The sequence below is a fragment of the Eubalaena glacialis genome, chromosome 5 (assembly GCF_028564815.1).
Source record: "Eubalaena glacialis isolate mEubGla1 chromosome 5, mEubGla1.1.hap2.+ XY, whole genome shotgun sequence".
In the NCBI taxonomy this organism is placed as follows: Eukaryota; Metazoa; Chordata; class Mammalia; order Artiodactyla; family Balaenidae; genus Eubalaena; species Eubalaena glacialis.
The window spans coordinates 143,778,511-143,803,329 of NC_083720.1; the positions used below are offsets into that span (position 1 = coordinate 143,778,511).

Sequence of the window (24,819 nt, forward strand, 5' to 3'; positions counted from 1 at the left end):
CTCTAAATCTAGATGACTGAATAGTCAAAATAGTGTAAACTGGGCTACCAAGAAACTGACTTTCTCTTCCTCAATTCATCACGTAGAGTAATTGGTATGGGTTAATGTATATGAAGCAAAATTGGACACACATTAAAAAAAAGAAGTGAAAAATTTAAAAATATAAGGAAAGTGAAGTAAAATAACCTTCTTAGAATGTTCTATTCCTCAAATTTTTAAAAAATACGGTGATATAACCATGGCAGTGACTCAAAGAGTGTAGCACGTCATGCTTTACGCATCATTTGACAAAATTCAGGCAACATTACCACCTCACTGTGTTATGTCATAGTACTTCAACATCAATAGCAAAAACTAAAAGCAAAATTTTTCGATGATCAGAGCTGTCATTCTCTATTTGGCTAGCAATTACTCAGTCTGAAATCCTTTGTGAACTAGTGTGAACTAAACACTTAGAGGATAAAAGAAATACCATTTTCCCCCTTAATCGTTATGGCAAGATAAGCTTGATTGTATGTAATAGAGAGACAAACGCATCTCTAGGTTATATGCAAGCAAGCTTCATTCTTCAAATAAATACACCACCAAATACAAGACTTTAAAATCCCTCTTTTCTCTTTCTATTAACTATGTAATTTAAAATTCCTTACAATCCCTTTATCTATTTATTCTGCACATCTATTTTCACAGTAACACCATTAAGTGAACAGAGTGCTATTTGATATTACCTTCTGAAACTTCAATGCATATCAGTGACTGATAAAGATAAAAGATAAATAAATTATGGCCTGTATATAAACCAGCAAGATGGTCTCATTTATTATACATATATATAATAAAGTCTCCAAAGCTATTAAACCTAATTCAATTAACATGCTTGAACCCTCATTCTAAAAAAAAAAAAGTAAAATTCTTTGTTTGTAACTAAAAATAAAAAGTAATAAAAAATACATGAAAATTTAAACATGAGCTATGCACGAGAAACACTAACCGTCTTGTCCTACCCAGAGACAGGAATAGGGTGATATAATTACCCATCCTGCTGGCCTAGAGCCTGCAGCTCAGTTGTGTGTAAATTGTGATGGAGGAAAACATTCTTTCTGCTGTACATGTGTAAAGAGATTGGCCCTCTTGGAGGTTGTCCAAACCTGCCTGTAAAGGTTGAATGCTGTCGGGCCACAGCAGCTTGGTCCTTTGGTTTCTCTGAGAACGTGGAAAGCCCTTCGGTCTTAGCTATTGGTTTCAGAGAGTTCTGCCCTACAGTGGCCCGTAAATTCTGGGTGACCTCTGACGTGAGGGTTTCGTAAGTTCCTCTGGAGTGTTTGATAACTTCCACTAGTTCCTTGTCCTTCAAAAAATTGCTTAAACATAGACTGGAGAGCTGACAGGTCTTGCTTTTGTAGGGGCTTGTCTGGTCCGCTGCTGAGTATCTAAAACGGTCCTCGGTGGGAGTATGCATTGCTTTTCTGTCCCTTGTGCTGAGACTTTGGCTCACAATTCGATTTCGATATGTAGCCTGAGGTAAAGACATGGAAAAGAAAAGATGTCTTTAAAAAATACGTTCATAGCACACACACCAGAGTGTTGCTTTTGCATTTGTGTCCAAAACCGTAAGTTTTCAACAAGGCTTAAAAAATATCAATAGAATTATTTTCTCTTTTCCATGAGATTATATTTCCCAGTGCAATTCTACTGTAAAGAGTGGTTAAATGAATAATTTACTCTAAAAGGCATTTATTAAAATACTTTTTTAAAGAGCAGTTTTAAGTTGGCAACAAAATTGAGACGAAGGTACAGAAATTTCTCATAGACCTTCTGCCTCCACACATTCATAGCCTCCCTCATTATCAACATTACTTAACAGAATGGTGTCGCTTTTTACCCAGGATGAACCTTTGCTGACACATCATAATCACCCGAAGTCCACAGCTTACCTTAGGGTTCACTCTTGGAGTTCTACATTCTATGGGTTTGGACACACTTAATAATGACATTTATCCATTATTATATCGTCATACAGAGTATTTTCACTACCCTAAAAATCCCCTGTGCTCTGCCTACTCATCTCTCCCCTCCTCTCCCCACCACTGGCAACTACTGTCTCCATAGTTTTGCCTTTTCAGAGTGTCATAGAGTTGGACTCATACAGTATGTAGTATTTTCAGGTTGGCCTCTTTCATTTAGTAATATGCATTTCAGGTTTCTTGATGTCTTCTCATGGCTTGATAGCTCATTTCTTTTCAGAGTTGAATTAAAAGGCATTTTGAAATGTGTTTATCTAATTTCCTAAGTTTGCATTCTATAATTTTCTCTGAGAATACATGTTATTTTAATAAGTAATGAACATCTATATATGAATCTATACATTTTTGTTGGATTTAATATGCTATATTTACTTGAGTGTACGCTCAGAGAGTTTTAGAATGATCAATATCATGATTTGTGTCAGCAAAGTGGTAACCTAGAAGTTTAAGGAACTAAAAAAAGAAGTCACTCCAATGACCTACAGAGAACAATAGGGCACTTAAAAGAAATTTCAGCATTTAGACTTTTGGATGCACTTTATTAATCAAAATCAGGTCCATGAGTATAGGCCCATCTGCTTTCTCACAAGAAGTTTATACTCTAATGACAGGAGCAAGACATAGCTTATTGAATCATGTTGTGGAGGAAGCAAAGATTACAAACTGGCACCAGAATTCCTCTTGAAGAGAGCACTGTCTTGGTTTAGAAAAATACATTGAGATAGAAACTAACTAGTTGGCTTATTGCTCTGGTGGCAAAAAACAAAGGATTTATTGTTGTTACAAAGAAGGAGGAAAAAAGGGACGAGAAAGAGGTAAGAGAGAGGAGAATAGAGCACATGGCAGTAGGCTAGTACAAAATGTGCTGAAGGGCCAATGAAAATTTCTGTGTACCTGACATCTAAATGGCATAGTTTTTAAACACCCAACTTTTCATTGTTTGTTCCCTAGAAAACCATTTCTCCAAACCTGGTCTCTACTTTGAGCCCTAATTTACTTATCTGGCATCATCACTTTGACTAATTAACATTCCTAATCTGACATAAAACAAAACCAAAAAAACAAACTTGATTTTGAGTCTGCAACCTATTCTTCCCCAAATACCCTGCTTCTCACGAATGGTACCACTATCAGGCCAACATCTATAAATCACCTTTGCTTTCTCTTTTTCCTCATATACCTTTAAATCAAGTCCTTGCTGATGTACTGCAAATAGGCAACCTCAAGTCGTCTACTTCTCCTATCTCCAATCTAAACCTCCTGACCCAATTCTCTGGTACATATTAAGCATTTGATAAATACTTGCTGAAAAATAGCTTATCTGCTTGAGATAATATATTTATTGAGTGTGTATTATATGCCAAGCATTTATCTAATGCCCTTATTTATCCCTCACAAGAGTCTCTTGAGGTAGCTTCTGTTAGTCCCATTACACAGACTAGAAAATGGAAGCACAGTGAGTTTGTACTCTACAGATAGTGTAAGATAGACAGTCTGCTTGATTAACCACCGATTCATTCTGCCTCTCAGTATTCCCATGGGAATATTTCTAAACTGTATCACATTTTTCTAAAATAAAGTACATGCAGAACCATACTGTAACTTAAATTGAGGCTTCAAGATTATCATTACTGAGATGAATATCCCCAATCTTCTGTAAAACTAAGTTCTATTAGGGGATATCTTTAGTGTCTTTATACTCAGTGACTTCAGATTGAGATATTTTGCTAACCATGTCTTTTCTTTCTTTCTTTAAATTGTCTTAATGTCTGTAGTAAGCTGCCATTCTAGTTTTTAATTTGGGCTTACTTATATCAGACCCTCTCCATTACTTCTAATTTGCCATTTTAACTCTTCCCTTGATTTGCGGTAGAGATAGTAAGGCTGGTTACCTGTTTGTGTGAAAGAAGCATTGTATGACTTACAGAAGGTGTTTCAGGGACTTTCTTGGGAGTAAAAGAAATAAGCTAGGTATTTGGACCTACTTAGAAATGTGAGATTTTATTTTCTTTTCATCTTTGTGACTTTACTTCTATAAGATGCTCACTTAACTGTTGAATCAGTTATTGAAAGATCCTCAAACACTGTGCCTAATATCACATCCAAATGTCAGAAACATCATGGGTATAAAATACTCTGAGAAAAAAATTTGTTTCAGAACAAAATAGCCATTGGTAAATTCATCATGATAATAAACCTTTCTATTCTATTTATATATGTGCTGCCTAGGAAAGCTGAGGAGATGAGTGGAAACTTCATTTCCGTTACTTTAACGTTAGATTTGGGGAAATGTTCACCATTTTCTTTATGTGATCATTTCAACCCTCCTGGGATATTACATTAAATTGAATATACAGTTTTAATAAGACATATTGAAAGGGATCAAATGACTCAATCCCACAGGCAGACTCAGTGTTCTCTGGTATAACATCTGATCCTACAAGGTACATATGCATCTACTATAAAAAGAAACAAAATGAAATGATCTATTTTTTTTACATGCATATTTAAATCACCCATTTCTGTTTGTTCAGCATAGTTTGCTTTTAACATCTTAGACTTTTCTTTTTTTTTTTTTTTTTTAGTTCTTTGTGATGTTCACCATTAAGTCTAGGGCTCATAGTGTACATGGGTGATTGCATAGCACATGGGGCCAATGGCATGGATTTGGGGTCAGACAAATAAAGGTTCCTTTTCTGATTTGATAAATATTTATTGACCTCTACTGAGAGCAAGGTGCTATATTATGTGATAGGAAATAGTATTGTTCATAAGAGAACCAGCTCTTGCATTTAGGCAGCTTGAGGTCTAATGAGAGAATCAACCAGAATCAGACAATTTCTAGCTAAGTGACCATGGCAAGTTACTTACCCTTCCCAAATCTCCAATTTCCTCATCTGGGAAAGGAAGATTTACATTCATACCTGTATCTACATACAGGATTATAGTTAAGACTTAATGAACTACTGTGTATAAAATGCCTAATATTATCCCTGAGGAATAGTTATCTTGATGAGAGCAACAATAAGTATAGTAATAAAATAAAGTGAATACACCTAGAAGTTTCTCTGATAGATGCTTGCTTCATCCTTTAGAAGTTAAACCACTTTGAATACTTCTATCTCAACTTAAAAAAGCAAAGTAATTTACTCCAGAATACTTGAGTAATTTTACATTTATTTTTATGGTTTGGTTCCCTAGAACAGATTCTGAGACAAATATTTGAGACAATAAACAAAAGTTTACTAGAGTGTATTCTCAAGTCAACACCCTTGGGGTAATGAAGAAAGCAGTGTCTGGCAGAGGGAGAAGTTAAACTCTATGCAATTAAACTATCTATCTCAGATAATCACACAGGGAAATCTGAAGCTGGGATGACTCCTCAGAGTTGTCCCCAATTTAGGCAAGTGGTTGGGCGCCTTATACTCATATCAACAAGTTATTCGACATTGGCAATATCTGGGAAGGGGGGTTGTAACCATGAATGAATAGGCTTTTTTTTTTTTTTTTTTTTTTGTAAAGGAACTTACTTGAATGCTATCAGCTGCCAACTTTTTTACCAACTGGGAAAATGAAGGCTTTAGTTGTGAAAATGTGTGTGTGTGTGTGTGTGACTGTGTGTATGTGTGTGTGATTGGGGTGGGGGAGGAGAGAACTTGGGAGCACACCACAGCATCCACTACACTCATTATCCTACTTATGTACCTAATATATGATGGGATAATTTGGCATAATGGAAAGAACACTGAACCTTGGGCCAAAGACTCTAATCTTGTCTGTGCTGCTATCAAACTGTGTGAACTTTGATGAAGAAATTAATTTCTCTGGGCTTCATTTATGAGCCTATTGAAAGAGATGAGAAAAATAGAAGATAAAAATTAGATCTTGAAGAAACTCTCACATTTACTCAATTATCTTCCAGTTCTAAAAGTCTACATTTAAATATATATTTAATTCTATATAGACAAACCTAGGAAAGATCCCTTTGATTCAAAATATAAAAATATATTTTTGCATATATATATATATATATATACACACACACACACACACACACAATTTGTATTTGGTTGCAATGGTCCAGAGGGAAATAATTTTTTCATCATGCTGCTAATTGACGTTAATTCCTTCTGAAGCTCTTGAGATCACTTCCCCAGAGGGAATTTTCAGTGCATATACCTAGCCACATCTTTCTCAAAGCTGGAATTAAATTTCCACAAACTAATATAATTATGTTAGTTTTTAGACAATTTAGCTGTCAAACAGTTATTTTATTACCTATCCTTTGGGTTCCTAGTAGAAGATGAATGGATGGCAAATTTAGTGATTAATCAGTCAAAACTGAAGATTATAATAAAATCAGTTCTTTACTTCCCTATAATTTTTTTCCTCTCATTTCTTCACTGGAGTATATAATCTACATTTCATTGAATTCAAGATGAATGATTTTAAAACACATTATTATTTTACATACCCTAAGAAAGAAAAAACAAACAAAACTTATGATGCTAATTAAAAACAAACAAAAACCACATTCCTTCCTTACTAGTGGTGTGACCCATTCATCAGTCACACCAGCCTCTCGTTCGAATTTCTTCTGTCTTCACTTCCCTTTCTTAGGTTTGATAGTCTTTTTGCATTTGTCTCAATGATACAGCTTCATGTACGTGTGAGTATATTCCTTCTTTTGATTTCATAAAGCATTTGGTTTTTAATTTAGAAGAGAGTGCGGAATTGAAGGCAATGGAAGTACAAATATTTTTTTCATTAATATCAAAGTTATACTCTTTCTTTCTTTCCTTGGCTTTCCATATACAAAATAACATTTGCTATAATACCAAATCATAGTAAAAGCTTTTTGAAAATATTCTTATTGGTAACTCACCACATGTAGTGCTAATACTGCATATAACTCAATCAAAGAAAGGACAATATGAAACTATGATAAAATCCACACATAGCAATGTAAACTCCACTGCAACTGCAACACGGTTGAAAACATTGATTGTAAGATTTATCCTGGTTTTAGGGGTTTTATTACATTTAAAAATGGTCTGATATCTGATGCAAAGAATATATACGGTAATCATGCCAATGTGCATAGCCCAATTTTCATTAAGGCAGGGTGACATGATAGAACTAATGAGGAGGGGAGCAATGTTTCAATCACTGATTAATGAATTTCATAATGTTTTTCTGAACTTTATTTCATCTGTGTGAACTATACTGGTAATTGCCAAAAATGTTATCAGGCAACAACTTCCTAGTTTCTTATATAGATTAAAATTTAGCACATGATTGGTTATTTTATTTGATTTTAAGATATATTTTTCTGCAATGTTCTCCACTTAACCAAAAATAGCATTGTTTTACAACTAGAATTGTTCCGAAAGGAAAAGAAATACTTGAAGCAACTTCCAATAGCTAGTAGAAAAAAAAATGGTATTACATTAGAAAAATGGCTAATATTAAATAGTATTTTAACAAATTATAAAGATTACTGAAAATGACATTATAATTTGAATTTAAATAAGAGATGTATATGAAATTATGTTAAAGTGAGCCAGAATTATCAGGAGAAGCTAAGTAGTAACTCTTGGGTAATTCATACTGAGAAGAAACATGCCTCCTAAGGTTTATGGTTTCTTACTAATGAGGCTCTAGATCAAGTAAGTAAAACATAAAATGCAGAATACTGTATGTTTTATGTTCAAGAATAGACACTTTGACCCATACTTACTTCTACACCCAAGCCAACTAAAATAGAAGTTTCATAAGGGCAGGGACATTGCCTGTCTTGTTTAACGCTGAATCCACTCCTCCCAATAGTACCTGGCATTTACCAGTAGCTTCTTAATATTTACATAGTCCAGAGAAGAATCTACTACCATGTTTTTTTCCCTTACTGATAGAGCTTATCTAATATGATATGTTCTTTCTCTTGACATTTTTCTCTCATTGATGAGTTGATTACTTTGATCTATATGGATTGATATACTACCTGGATCTTTTTTTTTTTTTTTCACACACACACACACACACACACACTGAATTTTATTTTTACAAGAGATAAATAAACTGACACCAAGCATTGTAAATGGATGACCACAACAAAAGCAACAATGATTGCAACTACCAAACACGAAACACACTCATACTATGTCATAATATTGACATCCAGTCCAGTAATCCTCCACTGTAACAGCTCCTTTACTTTGCAGTGAAAATTGATTTGTATATTTTTTGCCTCTGAGTCCTTGTGGGAATTTTTTTTTCCTAATTCAAACAGAAAGTCACAAAAATTATAATCATCCTCATCATTTGACTCAGTCCCATGTAATTAATTTTTTTTTCATCTTGATCTTTTGTTAGCACTTTTATGAATTCATCAGTTTTCCATTGGAGTTCTGAAAATGCTTATTCATTCAGTTCAGCAGTATAGTCAGTTACCAGAAACCTGTACTTGTCAGAGTCTTTTCCATGAATTCCTTGAAGATGAAACCCTTTTATAGGAACATTTTTGCAAAAGCATCGGAGTACACACAGAACTGTCTGTAAATGACAAAAGACTTAAAAATGACCATGGTTAAAGATTTGATTAAAGTTCATAATAATGCAATTGACAAGGAAATTTAGTTATTTCTGAGATATACATTTTAAAGTAATAACTAGAATTATGACTTTAACATTATACCAGAACATATAAGATTTTTAGAAATTTCATGTAATGTCTGAAACAATTATATTAACATATTTCCATACAAATAACCCAAAGAAAGTTTAGTATTAGTTGTTTTTTTTTGTTTGGTTTTTTATACTGCAGGTTCTTATTAGTCATCAATTTTATACACATCAGTGTATACATGTCAATCCCAATCGCCCAATTCAGCACTCCACCATCCCCACCACACCACACCACAGTTTTCCCCCCTTGGTGTCCATATGTTTGTTCTCTACATCTGTGTCTCAACTTCTGCCCTGCAAACCGGTTCATCTGTACCATTTTTCTAGGTTCCACATACATGCATTAATATACGATATTTGTTTTTCTCTTTCTGACTTACTTCACTCTGTATGACAGTCTCTAGATCCATCCACCTCTCAACAAATGACTCAATTTCGTTCCTTTTTATGGCTGAGTAATATTCCATTGTATATATGTACCACATCTTCTTTATCCATTCGCCTGTCGATGGGCATTTAGGTTGCTTCCATGACCTGGCTATTGTACATAGTGCTGCAATGAACATTGGGGTGCATGTGTCTTTTTGAATTATGGTTTTCTCTGGTTATATGCCCAGTAGTGGGATTGCTGGATCATATGGTAATTCTATTTTTAGTTTTTTAAGGAACCTCTATACTGTTCTCCATAGTGGTTGTATCAATTTACATTCCCACCAACAGTGCAACAGGGTTCCCTTTTCTCCACACCCTCTCCAGCATTTGTTGTTTGTAGATTTTCTGGTGATGCCCATTCTAACTGGTGTGAGGTGATACCTCATTGTAGTTTTGACTTGCATTTCTCTAATGATTAGTGATGTTGAGCAGCTTTTCATGTGCTTCTTGGCCAACTCTATGTCTTCTTTGGAGAAATGTCTATTTAGGTCTTCTGCCCATTTTTGGATTGGGTTGTTTGTTTCTTTAGTATTGAGCTGCATGAGCTGTTTATGTATTTTGGAGATTAATCCTTTGTCCATTGATTTGTTTGCAAATATTTTCTCCCATTCTAAGGGTTGTCTTTTCGTCTTGTTTATGGTTTCCTTTTCTGTGCAAAAGCTTTGAAGTTTCATTAGGTCCCATTTGTTTATTTTTGTTTTTATTTCCATTACTCTAGGAGGTGGATCAAAAAAGATCTTGCTGTGATTTATGTCAAAGAGTGTTCTTCCTATGTTTTCCTCTAAGAGTTTTATAGTGTCCGGTCTTACATTTAGGTCTCGAATCCATTTTGAGTTTATTTTTGTGTATGGTGTTAGGGAGTGTTCTAATTTCATTCTTTTACATGTAGCTGCCCAGTTTTCCGAGCACCACTTATTGAAGAGACTGTCTTTTCTCCATTGTATATCTTTGCCTCCTTTGTCATAGATTAGTTGACCATAGGTGCGTGGGTTTATCTCTGGGCTTTCTATCTTGTTCCATTGATCTATGTTTCTGTTTTTGTGCCAGTACCATATTGTCTTGATCACTGTAGCTTTGTAGTATAGTCTGAAGTCAGGGAGTCTGATTCCTCCAGCTCCATTTTTTTCCCTCAAGACTGCTTTGGCTATTCGGGGTCTTTTGTGTCTCCATACAAATTTTAAGATGATTTGTTCTAGATGATTTGTAAAAAATGCCTTTGATAGCGATTGCATTGAACCTGTAGATTGCTTTGGGTAGTATAGTCATTTTCACAATATTGATTTATTTCTGCTCTGGTCTTTATGATTTCTTTCCTTCTGTTAACTTTGGGTTTTGTTTTTTCTTCTTTCTCTAGTTCCTTTACGTGTAAGGTTAGATTGTTTACTTGAGATTTTTCTTGTTTCTTGAGGTAGGCTTGTATAGCTATAAACCTCCCTCTTAGAACTGCTTTTGCTGCATCCCATAGGTGTTGGATCATCGTGTTTTCATTGTCATTTATCTCTAGGTATTTTTTGATTTCCTCTTTGATTTCTTCAGTGATCTCTTGGTTATTTAGTAACGTACTAAACGTGATTAGCCTCCATGTATTTGTGTTTTTTACGATATTTTCCCTGTAATTCATTTCTAATCTCATAGCGTTGTGGTCAGAAAAGATGCTTGATATGATTTCAGTTTTCTTAAATTTACTGAGGCTTGATCTGTGACCCAACATGTGATCTATCCTGGAGAATGTTCCATGCACACTTGAGAAGAAAGTGTATACTGCTGTTTTTGGATGGAATGTCCTATAAATATCAATTAAATCTATCTGGTCTATTGTGTCATTTAAAGCTTCTGTTTCCTTATTTATTTTCATTTTGGATGATCTGTCCATTGGCATAAGTGAGGTGTTAAAGTCCCCCACTATTACTGTGTTACTGTCGATTTCCTCTTTTATAGCTGTTAGCAGTTGCCTTATTTATTGAGGTGCTCCTATGTTGGTTGCATATATATTTATAATTGTTATATCTTCTTCTTGGATTGATCCCTTGATCATTATGTAGTGTCCTTCCTTGTCTCTTGTAACATTCTTTATTTTCAAGTCTATTTTATCTGATATGAGTATAGCTACTCCAGCTTTCTTTTGATTTCCATTTGCATGGAATATCTTTTTCCATCCCCTCACTTTCAGTCTGTATGTGTCCCTAGGTGTGAAGTGGGTCTCTTGTAGACAGCATATAGATGGGTCTTGTTTTTGTATCTATTCAGCAAGCCTGTGTCTTTTGGTTGGAGCATTTAATCCATTCACGTTTAAGGTAATTATCGATATTTATGTTCCTATGACTATTTTCTTAATTGTTTGGGGTTTGTTTTTGTAGGTCCTTTCCTTCTCTTGTGTTTCCCACTTAGAGAAGTTCCTTTAGCATTTGTTGTAGAGTTGGTTTGGTGGTGCTGAATTCTCTTATCTTTTGCTTGTCTGTAAAGCTTTTGATTTCTCCATCGAATCTGAATGAGATCCTTGCTGGGTAGAGTAATCTTGGTTGTAGGTTCTTCCCTTTCATCACTTTAAGTATATCATGCCACTCCCTTCTGGCTTGTAGAGCTTCTGCTGAGAAATCAGCTGTTAACCTTATGGGAGTTCCCTTGTATATTATTTTTCATTTTTCCCTTGCTGCTTTCAATAATTTTTCTTTGTCTTTACTTTTTGCAAATTTGATTACTATGTGTCTCGGCGTGTTTCTCCTTGGGTTTATCCTGTATGGGACTCTCTGCACTTCCTGGACTTGGGTGGCTATTTCCTTTCCCATGTTAGGGAAGTTTTCGACTATAATCTCTTCAAATATTTTCTCAGGTCCTTTCTCTCTTCTCCTTCTGGGACCCCTATAATGTGAATGTGGTTGCATTTAATGTTGTCCCAGAGGTCTCTTAGGCTGTCTTAATTTCTTTTCATTCTTTTTTCTTTATTCTGTTCTGCAGCAGTGAATTCCGCCATTCTGTCTTCCAGATCACTTATCCGTTCTTCTGCCTCAGTTATTCTGCTATGGATTCCTTCTAGTGTATTTTTAATTTCAGTTATTGTATTGTTCATCTCTGTTTGTTTGTTCTTTAATTCTTCTAGGTCTTTGTTAAACATTTCTTGCATCTTCTCGATCTTTGCTTCCATTATATTTCTGAGGTCCTGGATCATCTTCACTATCATTATTCTGAATTCTTTTTCTGGAAGGTTGCCTATCTCTACTTCATTTAGTTGTTTTTCTGGGGTTTTATCTTGTTCCTTCATCTGGTACATAGCCCTCTGCTTTTTCATCTTGTCTATCTGTCTGTGAATGTGGTTTTCGTTCCACAGGCTGCAAGACTGTAGTTCTTCTTGCTTCTGCTGTCTGCCCTCTGGTGGATGAGCTATTTAAGAGGCTTGATGGGAGGGACTGGTCCTGGGTAGAGCTGACTGTTGCTCTGTCGGGCAGAGCTCAGTAAAACTTTAATCCACTTGAATGTTGATGGGTGGAGCTGGGTTCCCTCCTGTTGGTTGTTTGGCCTGAGGAAACCCAACACTGGAGCCTACCTGGGCTCTTTGGTGGAGCTAATGACAGACTCTGGGAGGGCTCACACCAAGGAGTACTTCCCAGAACTTCTGCTGCCAGTGTCCTTGTCCCTACAGTGAGCCACAGCACCCCCCCCCACCCCACCTCTGCAGGAGACCCTCCAACACTAGCAGGTAGGTCTGGTTCAGTCTCCCCTGGGGTCACTGCTCCTTCCCCTGGGTCCCGATGCACACACTACTTTGTGTGTGCCCTCCAAGCGTGGAGTCTCTGTTTCCCCCAGTCCTGTCAAAGTCCTGCAATGAATTTCCACTATGCTTCAATGTCTGATTCTCTAGGAATTCTCCTCCCCTTGCTGGACCCCCAGGTTGGGAAGCCTGCCGTGGGGCTCAGAACCTTTACTCCAGTGGGTGGACTTCTGTGGTATAAGTGTTCTCCAGTCTGTGAGTCACCCACCCAGCAGTTATGGGATTTGATTTTACTGTGATTGCACCCCTCCTACCGTCTCATTGTGGCTTCTCCTTTGTCTTTGGATGTGGGGTATCTTTTTTGGTGAGTTCCAGTGTCTTCCTGTCAATAATTGTCTAGCAGCTAGTTGTGATTCTGGTGTTCTCGCAAGAGGGAGTGAGAGCACATCCTTCTACTCCGCCATCTTGGTTCCTCTCCCTACCTGGATCTTAAACTACCAAGCACTGGACATGTATATTTTGCTTTCATTCTTGAAAGCAGTGGGTAATGTCAACTTTTCAGGGATGTTTTTGAAGCTTCAACTCCCCTTTAGTTATCCTTCCCTAATAAAAAGCAAGACATATATGTAACTATAAAATATACCTGGAGGAAATACCAAACCTTTCATAGCCACCAAAGCAATATGACATTATATCTAAAGCATCAGCTATCAAAGCAACTGAAAAAAACCTCTTTCAGTACTTTATGTCAATACTGTAGAAAATGAATTAAAAGGGAGTTATTGTAGAGCAGCACTTCTTAATCTCTCTTTTCCCCGTGTGTCAACATGACATATAGAGACACTTCTTTGGCCAAAACAAGGGTTATGAAAATACTCCCATTAAAATATCTTTAACTCAACTCTTTTATCTTCCATTTATGCAAACATTTTGGATTCAGAAATACAAAGAGAATTATCAGTATCTTCTCTAATTTATAAAAAGAATAAATTTTGGTGCTCTAGTAGTAGTAGCAACATATTACTTAAAATATAGAAATAACAAATGACTGACACCCATTTGACCTTGTAACCTGCACATTAATTGAATAGGTCAATTCATTAGTGCAGAAAATAAATGATGAAGGCAGGAGTTGAGGCAGTAGAATAAATCACAGAAGAAAGTCTATAGTAATATATTAATTTAATTATTAAAATATATCAATACATAAATCTACAGGCAGAATAATAGAAACTTTTAATACAGTGATATCAAGAAGCCATCTCTATGTACTTAAAATACTATTTAAAATACTTAAAATAGTATGTAAAATACTATTACATATATGAAAAGTGCTTTGAATAAAGGCATGTACAATATTATTGCTCACTGAGTAAAATATTAAAATCTATAAATGTCTTAAATGTAATTATTTCCATTTTCATTACTAAAAGTGTACAGAATAATTGCATTAAATTGGTTGTCATTTAATGCCAGTATAACATAGATTGTATCGCTTCTAAAGTTTCGCCTATATAAATCCTTTTTTACCCCAAATTTGCTTCTAAAATACAAACTGGAATACTTTTTCAACACCTTCAATGGTGTATATTGAGTTTCCCCATTGTGTCTTCAATCTAACCTTGATCTTCACTATTATTTTCTTTCTATCTGGTTAGCCCTGGAGACTGACATAAAGATTTCTTTAATATTCTTTCTCTAATGATATTTATAAATTCTCTTAAATAAATGATAAATTAGCATTGTGACACATTTTAGAAAAGAATTAAAAGGAACTATTCTGTACATAGTCCCCTTCCCGTTGAAGCACATGCCTTAAAGGAACTTCTCTTTTCCTACTTTCAGAGGATGGGTTCTATAGTGTTCCAAACAAATGCTGTGCTACTATCTATGGATTCTACTGTTGAAGGAGACATAAAAATCATTTTTTTGGTAAAACTCCATCACACTAGTTTTTAATTTAGTTTTAATGAAGTCCGTAGTTGACTTAACCCTGAGCCTATTGGAAAATTGAGTTGTATTTAGTGATTTAAAATTAAGCTAAGGAAAAGACAATAGTAGGATTTAGATCCTTGAGAAAGTTTTATTTGTCTTTATAAAATTCTAAGTAAGCCTTGAATCTTGGACAAAACACAACAAAATAAATGTACAACAACAAAAATGCCATAAGGTGGTGATAAGTGCTTTCAAGACCTAGTTGTCTGTCTGATGCGTGACAGTGAGAAGATCTAGGGTGGGAAAGAATTCTTAAATATACTAAACTCAAGAGACCATATATTGTATAATTTTAGATTTAGAAAAAATGACCAGAAAGCAGATAAATCACTTTATCTCAGATTTTATTTATAATAATAGCTAAGATTTAGTGACTTTACAATGCACCAAGATATATGCAATGTTTCATGTATTAATAACTTTCAATCCCTATTAGAGTATTTTATTATACCCATTTATGATGAAGAAACTGAAACCCTTACACTTAAGTGCTTACCAGGATTCCAGGATTTAGTGGATAGCATAATGTGAATTGGAGCTCAAGCTCTAAGCCAAGGGTTTCTCAATCTCAGCACTATTTACATTTGGGATTATATAATTTTTTTGCTGTAGAGGGCTGCCCAGTGAATTGCAGGATGCTTATGAGCATCCTTTGCCTCTACTTATAGATGCCAGTAGCACCTGCACCCAGTTGTGACAAACAAAAATGTCTTCAGACATTTCCAAATGTCTCTGGGAGGGCAAAACTGCCCCCAGTTGAGAATTACTGGCCTAAGCCATAATGCTTCCCTAAATCAAACAAATAAAAGTGACCAATGCAGGATCTCTCAAAAAAAAAAAAAAAAAAAAAAAGCCATATACATAAACTGCTATCCTTTTAAAAAAATCATTTACAGCCACTAGGAGAGTGAAATTAAGCTTTTATAATTTTTATTTTATTTTGCAAACACATACAATCCTTATTATATGCCAGACACTCTTCTAGACCCTTACAATTATTATTATTATTTAAAATATTAGCTCATTTACTAACCCAATGCAATTTACTAATAAACATTGAAAGCATTTATAAACATAAATCTTGCCCAACAACAGCAATAAAAAACACATACAGTATAGCGCATAAAATCCAAAGATTTCTTGTCTTAAAAAATAACTTTTTCTCCACATGGAGGAATGTTAATGGAGTGTCATGAACTACTTAAAAAGCAAATGCCCCTTTTGATTTTTCACTACATAATATATTGGTGTGAAGTGAACCGGGAGACCTGAAATGTGTCTCTTTGTCAATAAACTCAAACGATATTTATTAAAAACAACTGTCCTTTTCCTGAAGTGTCAGTATAAACTCAAACCATATTTATTAAAAACAACTGTCCTTTTCCTGTCATCACTGAGGAATAGGATTTCTAAAGCAGTTATAAATACAGGACATTTCTCTACAGAAGGGTTGGCATGTTGTTGCATCTGTTTGTATCCTTAGATGTGCAATCTGTTTTCAGTGATAAAGAAGAGTTTTTTTTAAAGGCCTAGAAACACTCTACCACAGAGAGAATGTACAGAGAAGTAGTTACTGCTTTGCAAGCAGGAAGCCTTGTAATAAGTTGAAGTAATAACCAAAAAGAAACATTCAAAGGTTCTGGCAGACAAGACCTATATTTTTCAAATAGCACAAATTACCAAGAGGAAATTGTCTGGAGTTAAATTACTTCTTCTGGCTCAACCTCACTCCTAAATTCTTTAGGGGATACTAAATCCTCCTGGTGGGCATTTAGGATTCAACCGGGGTTAGAAGACATGTACAAGATAAGCAAGGTGAATGTTAGTAAGGTCAGCTAAAGGCTGAGTTCCCAAGAGAGGAAGGCCAAGGCATCTACCTCTCATGAGAAAAGTGAAAGCATGCAACTGTTTTCCCACAAGCCAGTAGGACTGTTCTGTTTATAACTAGAGTAAATGAACTCTAGAAAGAACAAAATTCTGAGGAACAATAATGAGTTGTCTTTAGAACTAATACGTGTGTGTGTGCTGTAACCCACTCAGTGTGAACGATTCTTTTCCGTAAAAAGTTTATTTAAATGAGAATTTCAGACAATCACTGCTTATAATCACTGTTTCAATTCAGAGGAAACCTAAGAAAGTATAATTCTGCACAACTGATATTCCAAAAAAGTGTGATTTCTAAATAAAAAGAATGAGTGTTTAAGCTAATTTTATATGTCTAAGCGAAAGGAGTAGGGAATAGTTTTTATGTGTTTGCATAGGAATGCAAAATAATGGGCAATTACTGTGGTTTAACTACAACAACATGAAAAATGCATCTCTTGTCTAGACAGGCACATGCCCAATATCTAGCACGTATTAGATGGTACGGTGTTTCTTTTATTTAAAATTTTATTGAAGTATAGTCGATTTACAATGTTGTGTTAATTTCTGCTGTACAGCAAAGTGATTGTTATATATATATATATTCTTTTTCATATTCTTTTCCATTATGGTTTATCACAGGATATTGAATATAGTTCCCTGTGCTATACATTAGAACCTTGTTGATTAAATCCATCCTATATATAATAGTTTGCGTCTGCTAATCCCAAACTCCCAATCCTTCCCGCCCCCATCTCCCTCCCCTTGGGCAACCACAAGTCTGTTCTCTATATCTGTGAATCTGTTTCTGTTCTGTAGATATGTTCATTTGTGTCGTATTTTAGATTCCACACATAAATGATATCATATGGTATTTGTCTTTCTCTTTCTGACTTACTTTGAGTATTATGAAAATCTCTAGGTCCATCCATGTTGCTGCAAATGGCATTATTTCATTCTTTTTTATGGCTGAGTAGTATTCCATTGTGTATATATACCACATCTTCTTTATCCATTCATCTGTCGATGGACATTTAGGTTGTTTCCGTGTCTTGGCTATTGTAAATAGTGCTGCTATGAATATAGGGGTGCAAGTATCTTTTCGAATTAGAGTTTTGTCTGGGTATATGTCCAGGAGTGGGATTGATGGATCATATGGCAACTCTATTTTTAGTTTTTTAAGGAATCTCCATACTGTTCTCCATAGTGGCTGCACTAATTTACATTCCCACCAACAATGTAGGAGGGTTCCCTTTTCTCCACATCCTCTCCAGCATTTGTTATCTGTAGACCTTTTAATGATGGCCATTCTGACCAATGTAAGGTGGCACCTCATTGTAGTTTTGATGTGCAATTCTCTAACAATTAGTGATGATGAGCATCTTTTCATGTGCCTATTAGCTATCTGCATGTCTTCTTCAGAGAAATGTCTCTGTTTAGGTCTTCAGATAGTACAGTGCTTCTTGAATGAAAGTAGTATTACAAAAATCACAAAATATTTTTATTCACGTAATGTCTTCTGTAGACAATTGCTGTAGATTTACATGATGGAAATATTTCTTGTATACAATAAATGAAGATACATATATTATATATATATATATTATATATATATATTATATATATTATATATGTGTGTGTGTATATACATATATATATATAAAATTAAGAATCTAGCCTATTGTTTCTCTTGTTTTCTAGTATTGATCATACATATGTATATGTAATATATTATAATCATATTGATTAAATAATGTGAGTCCTAAACTCCTTGCTTAAATGATTCTATCTTATGAGAAATTTTATCCCATAAGCTCTGTTGGGACACTCCTAAACGTAAGACATTATTACCTAAACTACAAGATAACATGAGAAAGAAGTAAAATAAAAATACAGCAATTTTACATTGCTCATTTGTTGTTTTATATCAGTATAATGTAAGGCAAGTTATTTTTAGGAATAAGTATGACTCACTGAATAAAGGCAATACATAATTAAATATATGGTATAATTTGGGGGATACTACAAACAACAAATACAATTATAGTATCTCATCTGTCATATACTTTAAATGTTAGATTGCTTTTACATAAAATATCCTAATTTATCCTTGTAAATGTACATTAAAACTGGTTTCAAATGACTTACTCCCATTTTACAGATGGAAAACTGAGGCTCTTAGTAGTAACTGGCTTACTCAAGAGGACTCAGGTACTAATATAAGGTCTTTGAACTCCAAGTCATATATACTATAATGTCTCTTTATCTGTCAAAAAATTAAATAAGTACCCTTCCCTAATTGTTTCATTGATACTAAAATCTGTGTGCCAATTCCTCTAGGTTTATTAAATGTTCTCCACTTATTAATTCTGAATTTCATTCATTATATAAAATATACTCAAACTTCACGTAGAAATTGTTTCCAGATAACTTGAAGTATAACATTATAAGTTATTAGTCATTTAAACCTTTGTATGAATTAGGTTATCAGATTATCCCTGAAGAAAAGGGTTTGAAATAATTGGAAATGGAGGTATCCAGAAGGTATGGATACTATGTAAGTAGATAAGAATGATGTTGAAAAAAGGGAGACAGGATGTAGACAAATAGCATACCTCACTCCTACTGCCCTCTCTGGCTGCAGCCAGAATAAGCATCAAGGTAGTTAGAGTGAAAGAACTATCGGCCCAAGGATGCCAAATCACTTGAAATGTCTCCCTGGATTCACTGGTTCATTTTTCATGATATTCTTTCATTATTTGAATTTAAATAGTTTAGTTATACCCAGATTAAAAATTATATGTTCAAGATGCACTTCAAATGTGATTTTTAGGTTACTAGCCATTTTGTATTAGCTTTGGCTATATTTTCCTTCAGAAACATGCAAAATTTAAGGTAGATCAAACATCACTTAAGAAAATTCAGGGGGCATGTATGGGATAGTAATATGATAAATAACAAAACTTGCCTTTTATGCTTGATGCTTTGGTGACATAATACTATTTAAAAGTCCTTCAAAGAATTTACGACATCAAAATAATATTACAAGCACGTATGGAAATACAAAGTATGCAGAGTGGTTTGGGATTTGTGATGAAATATTCATTTTCATATCCATATGATTTTCTGAAATGCTTTCATATAGTATAAATAAAGGGTGAGACACAGCAGGAAATGAATTCTGGTATGGAAAGTTATGGTCAGGATATCATTACCTACAAGTTAGATACAATTTTTAAAAGAAGCATGGAATTTCAAAAATACATTCTTTCACTGTGTAAAGAGTTGAGCCTTGGAGATAAGAGGTTTGTTTAATAATAGCAATTTTTCCAATAACCAACCTTTATTTTCTTACTTAAGATGAGTTTATGGGTTTTAGAAACACTTACTATAGAGTACAAAAAGAAAGTCTAAGGTTATTTTTTTTTCTCTTTGAAAAGCTGCTTTATCAAAGCAAATAATTTTCCTTATGAACTCAGAGTAGCCTCAAAAAGTCTGCTAACAAAGAGAAAACAGATGGGACACCAGCTTTAAAGTTAGTCATCCTTAAAAGGATATAAAATTGATTTTTAAATAGAAAAAAAATCAACAAAGCACAAAATATAATGTGAGATGAAACATACAAATTGCTATGATCTAAAAAATTATTGTCAACTATTTTCATTTTATTGTCATTTTTGTGATTTTATTAATTTCAAATATCATAACCTGTTGCCCATTGAAAATATGAATATTTTCATTTTGATTTAATAATAACAGTTCAAGAAGCAGTAGAGACTGTAAAGTTAATGTGGCTTAATCCCTTGATTTTTATAAAGAAGCAGTGGCTAGGGTTGATAAGTGACTCACCCAATATTATAAAAATTGTTAGTGGCAGTCAACAACCAATTCCAGATTTCCCAAAGCATTGTTCAATATTTCCATGCAGAGCCCATCAAATTTCATTTTAATGCATAGATACAAGATATGCATTTGACATAAGCAAAACAAGGTCAAAAGGATTCATTTTCAAATATTTAATTATATGTTTCAGCCATTATGCTATATTTCAACCACACTCATGAACTGTGGATATGTAGATAGAGATATATCTTTTAAGTCTGTGGGATAAAAAAGATGGATAAATAGAAAAAATCTTAGAGTAGTACAAGGAAAGGTATTTTGTGCTGAAATAGGGGAAATGAAGGTCAAGGCATAACCATGTGATGATAGAGATTGCATATGTATACAGTGACCTTTGTAAACTGTTCTGTTACAATAAGTTTTGGTTAAAAGAGGAGACATAGTAACCAGATGTTGGCTTAGGGTGGATCTATCTTCATTCCTCAGGTTATAGTCATCTAGAGGTAGAAAGAATAACTCTTTCCTGGTTACAGAGGTGATGTCCTGCATTTCAATAGAGGCTATGTTGGAAGGTCCAGATGTTAGAATTATAAGGCTGCAGTGAATCCATATCTTGACCACAGGAATGGTGTTTCCACATCAGGACAGATTGGCAGATAGCATCATAGGTAGCAAATGAGTTCTTCAAGAAATCTCTTCAATATTCAATACCCCAAGCAGTTCCCTACAGTCACTATGGGGAGGCCTCAGAAATGTTACAGTCTAAAACTAGTTCTAAAATATAAATGCATCTTCCATACCAGCATTGTTAATATTTCTCATTCTCTGTTTCTTTCTGCCTTCACTATTTATTTTTTCATTCATTTATCCATTCACTCTTATGGAGAACCCACACAATACAAATGCAACAGGAGATTTAAAGAAATCAAAGATACAATCCTATGCTTAGGCACTTCCTTTTGCTTAAGGGACTAAACTAGTAATTAAAATAAAAGGTAAGATTAAGTAAGACATTAAAATGATAATATGAAAGTGTCTCAGGTCAAGAAGAGAGTTAGTGAAAAATAAATATTAAAACAGCATGGGGGGCTTCCCTGGTGGCACAGTGGTTGGGAATCTGCCTGCCAATGCAGGGGACACGGGTTCGAGCCCTGGTCTGGGAAGATCCCACATGCCGCGGAGCAACTAGGCCCGTGAGCCACAACTACTGAGCCTGTGCTCCCAACAAGAGAGGCCGCGATAGTGAGAGGCCCGCGCACCACGATGAAGAGTGGCCCCCACTTGCCGCAACTAGAGAAAGCCCTCGCACAGAAACGAAGACCCAACACAGGCAAAAATAAATAAATTAATTAATTAATTTAAAAAAAAAAAAAAACATGGTTTCTAAGAGTGAAACAGCCTTCCAAAGAATTGTTTACTTTGGTTGCTTCAATTTCTCACTTCCCGCTTATTCATAAACACACTCCAGTTGGGCCTTTGCTCCTCCTGAAGACCTCTAATTTGTTAAGTTAAATGGATACTTATCAGTTTACATTTTTATTTTTAGTATTAAGTAAAATTCAGTAGATTAACCCCTCTCATCTTGAATTCCATCATCTTTTGGTAATTGTGACGCACGTTCCTGCTGCTTCTCCTGCATCTCTGGTCACTATTACTTAATCTCCTCAGCTGAACACATTTCTAACTAAATGTTTGGATTTCAAGACTTGGTCCAGATACATTTCACTATCCCTAAGTGATCTCATCCAGTCCCATTACTTTACTTACTATCATTATGTGAACAAACATTAAACACATATTTCAATCTAAACTTCTTTTCAGAGTTTCATTCATACATCTACCTCCATGACTATATGACAGGTATCTCAATCATATTTTTTCTTAACTGAACTCATTATATTTGCATCATTCTAGTTTTCAACTATGTTTAACAATTTCAGTAATATTTGTTGAACAAACAAATGAATGGAGACCATACAGAAAATTTGAAATTGTCCTTGATACTTTCCTCTTCCTCACTGACTAGCATTCAGTCCATCACTATTTCACAGTGATTCTACCATCATTCTGCTCACTTCTCCCTGTAATTTATTTCTAATCTCATAACGTTGTGGTCAGAAAAGATGCTTGATATGATTTCAATTTTCTTATATTTACCAAGGCTTGATTTTTGACCCAAGATGTGATCTATCCTGGAGAATGTTCCGTGTACACTTGAGAAGAAAATGTGATCTGCTGTTTTTGGATGGAATGTCCTATGAATATCAATTAAATCTATCTGGTCTATTGTGTCATTTAAAGCTTGTGTTTCCTTATTAATTTTCTGTCTGGATGATCTGTCCATTGGTGTAAGTGAGGTGTTAAAGTCCCCCACTATTATTGTGTTACTGTCAAGTTCCTCTTTTATAGCTGTTAGCAGTTGCCTTATGTATTGAGGTGCTCCTATGTTGGGTGCATATATATTTATAATTGTTATATCTTCTTCTTGGATTGACCCCTTGATCATTACGTACTGGCCTTCCTTGTCCCTTGTAACATTCTTTATTTTAAAGTCTATTTTATCTGATATGAGTATTGCTACTCCAGCTTTCTTTTGATTTCCATTTGCATGGAATATCTTTTTCCATCCTCTCACTTTCAGTCTGTATGTGTCCCTAGGTCTGAAGTGGGTCTCTTATAGACAGCATTTATATGGGTGTTGTTTTTGTATCCATTCAGTGAGCCTCTGTTTTTTGGTTGGAGCATTTAATCCATTCACATTTAAGCTAATTATTGACATGTGTGTTCCTATGACCATTTTCTTAATTGTTTTGGGTTTGTTTTTGTAGGTCTTTTCTTCTCTTGTGTTTCCCACGTAGAGAAGTTCCTTTAGCATTTGTTGTAGAGTTGGTTTGGTGCTGCTGAATTCTCTTATCTTTTGCTTGTCTGTAAAGCTTTTGATTTCTCTGTTGAATCTGAATGAGATCCTTGCCAGGTAGAGTAATCTTGGTTGTACGTTCTTCCCTTTCATCACTTTAAATATATCTTGCCACTCCCTTCTGGCTTGCAGAGTTTCTGCTGAGAAATCGGCTGTTAACCTTATGGGAGTTCCCTTGTATGTTATATGTCATTTTTCCCTTGATGCTTTTAATAAGTTTTCTTTGTCTTTAATTTTGCCAGTTTGATTGCTCTGTGTCTTGGCATGTTTTTCCTTGGGTTTATCCTGGAGACTTGGGACTCTGCACTTGCTGGATTTGGGTGGCTATTTCCTTTCCCATGTTAGGGATAATCTCTTCAAATATTTTCTCGGGGCCTTCTCTCTCTCTTTCTGGGACCCCTATAATGCAAATGTTGGTGTGTTAAATGTTGTGTTTTTAATGAGGTCTCTTAAGCTGTCTTAATTTCTTTTCCTTCTTTTTTCTTTATTCTGTTCCATGGCAGTGAATTCCACCATTCTGTCTTCCAGGTCACTTATCTGTTCTTCTGCCTCAGTTATTCTTCTATTTCTTCCTTCTAGGGTATTTTTCATTTCAGTTATTGTACTGTTCATCTCCGTTTGTTTGTTCTTTAGTTTTTCTAGGTGTTTGTTCTTTAATTCTTCTAGGTCTTTGTTACACATTTCTTGCATCTTCTCAATCTTTGCCTCCATTCTTTTTCCAGGGTCTTGGATCATCTTCACTATCATTATTCTGAATTCTTTTTCTGGAAGGTTGCCTATCTCCACTTCATTTAGTTGTTTTTCTGGGGTTTTATCTTGTTCCTTCAACTGGTACATAGCCCTCTGCCTTTTGATTTTGTCTATCTTTCTATGAATGTGGTTTTTGTTCCACAGGCTGCAGGACTGTAGTTCTTCTTGCTTCTGCTGTCTGCCCTCTGGTGGATGAGGCTATCTAAGAGGCTTGTGCAAGCTTCCTGATGGGAGGGACTGGTGGTGAGTATAACTGGGTATTGCTCTGGTGGGCAGAGCTCAGTAAAACTTTAATCCACTTGAATGTTGATGGGTGGTGCTGAGTTCCCTCCCTGTTCATCGTTTGGCCTGAGGTAACTCAGCACTGGAGCCTACAGGCTCTTTGCTGGGGCTAATGGCGGACGTCGGGTGGGCTCATGCCAAGGAATACTTCCCAGAACTTCTGCTGCCAGTATCCTTGTCCCCACGGTGAACCACAGCCACCCCCCCACCTCTGCAGGAGACCCTCCAACACTAGCAGGTAGGTCTGGTTCAGTCTCCTATGGGGTCACTGCTCCTTCCCCTGGGTCCCGATGTGCACACTACTTTGTGTCTGCCCTCCAAGA

The 24,819-nt window shown here is 35.2% G+C and overlaps 1 protein-coding gene across 3 annotated transcripts in view; it reads right to left on the minus strand.

The window, feature by feature from the left end:
* Nucleotides 1-888: 888 nt before the first annotated feature.
* Nucleotides 889-24,819, minus strand: part of CCSER1 (coiled-coil serine rich protein 1) — a 1,301,104-nt gene continuing 1,277,173 nt past the window's right edge. For all 3 annotated transcript variants that reach the window (XM_061191724.1, XM_061191723.1, XM_061191722.1), the window contains one exon: nucleotides 889-1,516. In XM_061191724.1, the coding sequence (XP_061047707.1) occupies nucleotides 1,031-1,516 (486 nt within the window). In that variant the 3' untranslated portion in view covers nucleotides 889-1,030. The remainder of the gene's footprint in view (nucleotides 1,517-24,819) is intronic.